This window comes from Sceloporus undulatus, chromosome 3 (assembly GCF_019175285.1).
Source record: "Sceloporus undulatus isolate JIND9_A2432 ecotype Alabama chromosome 3, SceUnd_v1.1, whole genome shotgun sequence".
Classification (NCBI taxonomy): domain Eukaryota; kingdom Metazoa; phylum Chordata; class Lepidosauria; order Squamata; family Phrynosomatidae; genus Sceloporus; species Sceloporus undulatus.
Window position 1 is genome coordinate 28,326,879 of NC_056524.1, and position 8,544 is coordinate 28,335,422.

The 8,544-nt window shown below is 39.4% G+C and overlaps 1 protein-coding gene across 4 annotated transcripts in view; it reads right to left on the reverse strand.

The window, feature by feature from the left end:
* ZDHHC20 (zinc finger DHHC-type palmitoyltransferase 20) overlaps positions 1–8,544 on the reverse strand; it is a 71,933-nt gene that overhangs the window by 29,258 nt on the left and 34,131 nt on the right. For all 4 annotated transcript variants that reach the window (XM_042456878.1, XM_042456877.1, XM_042456880.1 and 1 more), the window contains one exon: positions 3,910–4,004. In XM_042456878.1, coding sequence (XP_042312812.1) covers positions 3,910–4,004 — 95 coding nt within the window. The remainder of the gene's footprint in view (positions 1–3,909; positions 4,005–8,544) is intronic.

Consider the following 8,544-nt stretch of genomic DNA (forward strand, 5'->3'; position numbering starts at 1 on the left):
TGCTGGGTCTGCCTGATGGCTCCCTCTGAGGCCGAGATGACAGTTGAAGAGGGAGGGGCCTCTTCCTTCAGGCAGTCCTCGATGTTGCTGGGTCTGCCTGATGGCTCCCTCTGAGGCCGAGATGACAGTTGAGGAGGGAGGGGCCTCTTCCTTCAGGCAGTCCTCGATGTTGCTGGGTCTGCCCTGCTGTTCAGCTTTTAACAGAAGCATGATGCACAAAGATGTAATAGGAGGCATCTAGTCTAAGACAGATGTTTGTTAACTTTTAATATCTCAGTCACTGTTTAAGGGATAGAAGGGGCCTCCATTTATCATTGTTAGGAGACAATATAAGAAAATGAATCCAGGAAGACACAAATAACTTGTGTATTCTGCAGTAATTATGTATCTAGTTTGCCTGAATGACTTATTCAGTTGATAAGATAGTTTAGCAGACATAGTAGTTTAGGATAAAGAGCAAACACAAAATGTACTGCAGCTAACCAAAAAAAAGTGTCTTACAAAGAAGTTATTAGAAGATAAAGATTAGAAATGTTGTTTATGTGATTAGACAACCTGATATTTTAAAACATGGTGTTTTTTTTAAACGACAACCACTAGTTCTGAAGAAATATACACCATTTAGATCTTATTAGTTACTTTGGGTATCACAAACAAAACATAAAAAGCTTTTCAAAGCAAGGACCAAAATACTTTTAAGTTAAATTGACAAATACTATCCTTTTGTTTTCTTCTTTCTTTTCTAAGAATGTCAAACAATACTGAATTGTTATTTATTTATTCATTCATTCATTTCATGTGTATGCCACCTTTCTCTCAAACTGGGACCCAAGGCGGCTTCCAGAAAGATTGACAAAAAGAAAAGAAAAAAAAAAAAGGAAAAAGGAAAAAAGGAAAAAAAGGAAAGGAAACGGAAAAAAAGAATATATGTTTTTTAAAAAATCAGTTAAAATCATCACATGAAACAATATAACATTACTTAAAAGACATAAAAAGTTTATAAGTACAGTGGTGCCTCGGGTTATGAAATTAATTCGTTCCGCCATTCCTTTCGTAACCCGAAAATTTCGTAACCCGAAACACTTTTCCGTTAGCACTGGAAAGCCTATCGCTGCACTTTGCAGCATTTGAATTTCGCGCCGAAATGAATTTCGTAACCCGAAAAATATTTCGTAACCCGAAACAGTTTTTGCCAATCCAACTTTTTCGTATCCCAGAAATTTCGTAACCCGATCATTTCGTATCCCGAGGCACCACTGTAAAGATAAACACTCGGACAACTTCAACAGCAAAGAAAAAACCCTTAAGTGAACAAAATTTTGCTACCAGACCTGAAAAACAGCAAAATCAGGACTCAACAAATACAAATGACAAACCAGCCAGCGTCTAAGGTTTCTCAGCAGACAATGATCACTAATTAAACAGACACTAATCCTATTTGCCTATTCTCCCACCCTTAGGCCTTGCCAACAACCACAAAATAATACACAGATAAATATGGAAATCACTCCTCCCTACCCAGGGTCACACAATATATAGATACCCAACTCTCTTCCATGCCAGTATTCTCTGAAAATGCCAGCCACAGATGCAGGCGAAACATCAGGAATAAACTCTTCTTGAACATGGCCACATAGCCTGAAAAAACCATGTTCCTTTCCCTATTGTTCCCTCTGTCCCAGAACTCTGCGGCACTGGAAAGAAGATACCTTTTCCCTCTCCTCTCCAGAAAATCTGCACAGCTCTGTATGGTTCATGTTGTAGTAGTTGTGACAGAGGCTTGGGATATGCACTATGCAAAAGGTCCTGCATGTTTCCCTTTACTTGCAAAGCCAGGGCACATAACTGCAACATGAAGAACACAGCTAACAATAATTCAAGCGAGATGACTGTTATTTTGTAGACAAATACATTATGGAAGATAATCCTCTGTTTATTAAAAGCTCCGCCACATCATCCAGAACAAATTCCAGTTACCTAACTACCTTAGCCAAGAGGCAACAGACATCAAACCTGCACAATCTACTTGTGTTTGTACTAAAATACTGAGAGCCAACAACCAGAGCATGATGCAAAGGAAATATAATTAGAATTAAAGCATTCTAAACCCAAGATTTGTTTTAAAGGAATACAGTACCACAATAGAACAGGCATCACAGTCATTCCCCATACAAATTTGTTTCTGGTTAGCTTATGCTTTCTTCATTCTAGCTGTGAAGTTTATCAATTGAGGTGGGGAGTTATTTTGTTGGTGCTATTGTTGAAAACCTAGGAGTCAGACATCCTTGCTGATCTACTACAAATTACCCAGTGATATATAATCAAACCCCAATATATGTTTTTCCTACCTCTGGCTTAACCTATTTTAAATTGTCAGGTTTTTTTTCTTGACATGAGAAAGTTCACCTTAACTGTGAGTATTCTGTGCAACCAGAGCGTTTGCTACAGGGCAGAGAACTCTACATTGTAAATGATACCTTTCACCAGTAATATTTTAATATTCCAATTTCTGAAGAGTAGGCTTGAATCTTCAGATAACTCTTAAGTAAAACTTTAGGTGCTGTGGTGTATGAATCACAGATCATGACTTTTGTAGATAAGCATGTGCCAATGATTAACATGCAGTGCAAATAAAACCATTTCTAACCATTGTTGGGAAATGAAGAGTACATTTCAGTTTTGAACATGTTATCATCTGCTCCAAATGGTATGTCCCTTTCAATAGCTTGCTCTAGAAATGGCTTGTTGTTATGTTAACAAATACCGGCATTAAGAAGATAACCTCATAAACAGGATCTGCAAATTATACTGTGAATATGTGTTTAAAAATATTCTTTAGGCACATAACTGTGGTTAGCACCAATGGAGATATACCATTATACCATGTTTAAACAAAATTTGAAAAGTGAAGTGGAGAATCCATGCAAACAAAAACAAGAAGAGACAGATCACAAAATCAGGAGTGTTATATCTGCATATAACAGAGACAGAGTGAGGTAAAGCAGCTAAACAAATGCAAGTTTTCACATAATTTACACCGATCACAGTATTTGTGTTAGCCCCATACAGAAAAATCTAATGAATGCAGAAACACAGAGATCTGGTCAAGAGATAGCCTTCCATTCATAATGTATCTTTATGCTGAAATGTATTCAGCTGAAAAAAGTACACCAGGCTAAATTCTGGTGGAGAAAGAAAATCAGCCCAGACAACAGAGAAGACTAAAGTGATCAGTGTAATTGTTTTGAATTTCTTCACTTCCAAATTTTAACAAGAATACCAATGCTACAGAAAAATTACAGCTGTTTCTCCCAATAGGTAGTCATCCAGCAGGATATAAATATGATTTTAGGAAGGTCATTTACATTTAATTTAGTCAAGTGGACTGCAGTACTGTTTCCAGAGAATCTGATCATTTATCTGCACGTTGACGTGGTGAGAAAAAGGGAATGGAATGGTGATTATGAAACAAAACTGAGCATGACAATGGGTGATTTCATGCTGACAGTGTGTCTTATGTATTGTTTCAGTTTCTTGGCAGTCCGTTCACAATGAATAGCATTCAGAAATAAATATAGAACTACTTACTGAGCATAATGGGAAATTGTTATAATAAAGATCTTTGTGGAAATAAACCTACAATGTATTTTAAATGGTCAAATTTGGAAACTGAGTAATAATTTGATCTCTGCATTATGGATTACTTCATATGGAAGAGCTAAACAATTAACAATCATATTGATTAAATCTGAAGCTAAAGTGGTATGTTAGTATTAGTAAAGTAATTTATGGTTTTAATTCACAGCAGTGAAATACTGTAATAACAAAAAAGCAAGCCACACTAAACGAGCATTAGCAGCAAAAACAATTCAGAAAGAGTGGCATAATTTTGCAAATTTTAACATTTACCTCACTGGAAGGAGAGGCAGGAGATGTAAAAATAGTCTTCCAATAGGACCACACAAACATGACAAACGACAGATGAAAAACCACAAGGTAGACAACTGCAATAAAAATAAAATACAAGCAAGGTTTCAGTGAGTACAGCTAAAAAAGAACAAACATAATAAAAACATGCAATGGCTAGGATGTCAAACACAACTATTTTTTCTTTGCTTTTCAGCAAAATAAATTTGAAGAGATCACTGCAGAAAGGCAAATGCATGCTACTCCAGCCAGTTCCAAACAATAAAATGATGCAGTATCATAAATAGGTATGTGTAGATAAAAACTGATTTTGGGGTGGGGAGGGGTTAGTTTCAATCAATAATTTAAACCCATTTTGAATTAAATTATATTAAAACTTTTTAAAAAAATAGCCTTGTTTAACATTCTTTGTAAACATAATAAAATATTAAAGCAAATCTAACATTTGAATTGAAGTCTTAAAACAGAATCTATTGCCTTGTAATAATCTATTGCTCTTCATTTTAATTTGAAAGGATAAACTATAGAATAGGCTACATTAAGGATTTTTAATGCAATCTCCTGTTTGATCAGATGTCTAAATTCAGCTACTGAGTAAAGTAAGAACTGATTTCCTAGGTAAAGATTCAATCATGGATAAAACATCTGGCATCTGAAGCAAAGCATTATAAATACAACATAATGCTATATTTATTATTCTAGGCTTTAGAGCTGGCAAGTCATCAGAGGAATAGACATCCAGCATATGCTCCAAGAGATGTCACTTTATATCTCACCAGGATCATACACAGCACAGGATCTATCTCCAGGTTCCATGGCTTAAATGACAAGCACTTTTATTCTTCCTAACCCTGCTTACCCTCTGAAAGACTTGAAAGTTTTATTTTTTTATTTAATATGTTGTGACCCAATAAAAGTTTTACATTGACAATAGCATTATTCTTTTACTCCTCTGCCCTCCCAGCCAATACAGATACATGTGTGTATTGACAAGAATACTACTTTTAGCTGTTCAACAGGAGAATCAAATATTGGAAAAGATGATTTGATACCATTGGAACTTGGGACTTTATCCTTTGAAGGAGTTTCTTGTTCAACTGCTATAAAAATCTACCCCATTTAGTTCTTAATGAAAACCTAGTATATCATCTGAAATAATCTATGGTTTTGTCAAATTTCTCACTGTGTCAGTTTTCTACTAACCAAGGAATCTGTAGGTTCAACTACGGATGAAGCAGTTCTGAGAAAACGGCCATATTTAATATTCTCTAAAATGGGTGACTAGCCATTGTTTGTTTTACCTTCCCAGAAACCCTTGGTGCATGTTCAAACCATCTTATACCTTGTGGAGTGGTAACAGAATGTTTGCAACCCCCAGTACCTTCCATTTTAAGAAGGTTAAACTGTTACCTGGATGAAAACTCTGATCATCAACATCAGACACTTTTCCCACATATATCCCCATATGTTTTGTTTAACATCTAGTCTGATGAAGAGTTCTGAAGATTTTAGGGCCTGAGCAGACAGGCAAAGATAGCACAGGCTGAGCCCATGCTATCCTTTCAGTGAGCCAGTCCTGCAAGGATTGCTCACCCAGGTTAGTCCCAGGGTCGGCATGGACATGGGTGGATGTTTACACACCCATTCCCACACTGACCCAGGATTGGCTCGCTGCTCCTTACCTGTGATGCCCCCCAGTTGGCCTGTTTGACACAGAAACAGGGTGCCTGCCTGCATTTGGCCAGGCACCCTATTTCTGCATCAGATGGTGCACTGGGGAGCCTCTCAGATGGATCTCTGGGCATCAGAGGCAAGGAGCGCTTGGGTGGGGGGAGCCTGTCTAAAGAGTCCAGTTTCTTAAAAACTCTGCACAAAGCCAGCACTATTTTACTCCGGGGTAAAGGCTCTGGATCCTCTGGATCTGCGTCTGAACTGGCAGGATTGGGCCCAATCCCACAATGGGGGTTTTGGACTGTGTCATCTAAACTATACGATGCAAAGCTGGAGGGAAGCCAGGTTATTTGGCCTGTGTGGACAACCCCTTAAGAGCTTAATAAAGGTATTGTCTGTTGCTATTGTTAACTGCTTTGAGTTGACCTCGACTCAAGGTGCCCCCATGGATGAGACATCTCTAAGACCCCTATTCTCCATTGCTATACTTAGTTCCTGTAAATTCAGTCCCATGACCTCCCTGATTGAGTCTAGCCATTTGACATGCAATCTTCCTCTCTTTCCACTACCCTCTAACTTTCCTTGTATTATTGTCTTTTCTAATGAGTCGTGCCTTCTCATGATATGACTGAAATACGACAGCCTCATTTTGGCCAGCCTGGCTTCCAGGGAGAGTTCAGGCTTGATCTGTTCTAGAACTGATTTGTTTGTCTTCTTGGCCTTCCACAGTATTCTCAGCACTCTTCTCCAGCACCACATCCCAAATGACTTGATGTTCATCTTATCCACTTTTTTCACTGTACAGCTCTCACATCTGTATATGGTGATGGGGAATTCAATGGATCAGACAATTATAACTTCAGTGCTCAGTTGTATGTCTTTGCTCTTTAGGATCTTGTCTAGTTCTTCCATAGCTACTATGCCTATTCCTAGCCTTCTTATTTCTTGGCTGCAGTCACCATTCTGATCAATGGCGGGGTACAGACCGCCGCCGCCAGTAGGTCCGCGGGGGAGCCGGAGCCTTCACACGGCCCGACTCCCGCGCGGACCGAAAAAGAAGCTCCAAAATGGAGCTTCTTTTTCCGTCGCGTTTGCGACGTAGCGAGGCGCCAGGGGCGTGCTCGCTACGTCACAAGTGGCGCGACGCGTACGGACGCTCAGCGTCCGATACGCAAAGATGGCGCCGGCCATGTAGAAGGGCCGGCGCCATCTTGTACGGACGGAGTCCGTACTAGGCCCAGGGACGTCTAGAAGAGACGCCCCTTTTTTAAAATGGGACGTCCGGAGGACGTCCCAAATGGCGGTGCAGAAAGCACCAATGTTTAACTATTTCAATTTATTATCCAATTTGAATTTATATATTTCTTCCGTGGTCATTATTTTTGTTTTCTTTATGGTCAGCATTAAGCCTGCCTTTGTACTTTCTTCCTTGACCTTCCTCAGTAATTGTTCCAAGTCTCTTGTCTTCTGCTAGTAATATTGTGTCATCTGCATATCTAAGGTTGTTGATCTTCTTTTCTCCTATCTTTACTGTTACTTCTTCTGAGTCTAAACCTGCTTTTCTTATGATATTTTCCAGATACAAGTTGAACAAGTAGAGAGATAAATGCAGCTTTGTCTAACCCCCATAGCAACTGGGAACCATGTTGTTTCTCCGAATTCTGTTCTAACAATAGCCTCATGTTCCAAGTAAAGGTTTATCATAAGGACTATCCAATGTAGTGCCACTCCCATGACCTTAAGAGTCATCCAAAGATTTTCATGGTCTATACAGTGAAATATTTTGCTGTTGTCTATAAAGCATATAGTAATTTTTCCTGGAATTCCTTAGTATGCTGCTAGGTATTGTACTAATATACTGTAAATATTGGTATTTTCCTTCTGCAATGAATCTGCCAGGGTCATATATTACTTCCACTTTGCATCCTCCAACTACCAGAGAATAATTTAAGAACATTGGTTCTTAAATTATGAAAAAATATGAAACCATGTGTTTATGACTACCAAGTTATTTCCTATCCTTATAGCTTGACATGGGATACAAGTAAACAATCTAAATGCATTGTTTACTTCTGCTGAGTGGAAGAAGAAGAAAAACCTGGATGCTCACAGATTTTCCCTAATCGGATGTAACCCCTGCTGTCTGCATGGTCTGCTCCCAAGGCGGGCCTAACACCCATGGGTAGTCTGCACTATGCAGTCCCAATCTGCAGTTTGATTATTATTATTTGCTTCTCCCCCCATGCATGTGCCCTACCGCACAAACCCTCTGCCTTCTATTGTCAATAGCTTCCCCCTCCTCTCCAGCTGACATGTCATTGGCTTCCCCGTGTGACCAGCCAATTGCACAAGTGATACACTTCCCATACAGTGCACAGATGCACCCAGTAACACTTTGGCAAAGCACAGTCATTAAGTCCCCCCATACATGCCCCCTTCCCCCTTTCACTCGATGCTCCCCTGCTGGACTGTGTGGTTCATGTATACTTTCCTTACATTCACTGTATTGTTGGCGACTGTTGTGTTTGTTGCAATTTTACTTCATGGAGTGTGTAATGACTTGATGGTGCAGCTGACCACACATGTGCCTGTATACTCAACAAATGAAAAAAATTGCAAGGTGAGCAATGGTACCGGCGGTTGCATCTCACTAGTCTCAGAGCACATGCTCCAGTCTGTTTCTCTATGCCACCTAGGCTTTCCAGCAGTCTTGCACTCGCATCATGCTGTTTATATGCTGGTGCGATAATGCACATTTTCCGTGTTAGAGTGGAGTATAAGGGGGGTGGTGGTGTTTGTCTCTGGTTTTCTGCCCTAGGGCACAGCTTTCTCACGGTTTCACCGTTTTGGCCTTGTGCATCGTGTCTAAACAATGGAAGCACAAAATGGCGTGAAACTCTTTATCCTGTCTCTGCAGACAAACCATATGTTGTATTTAAGAAATAA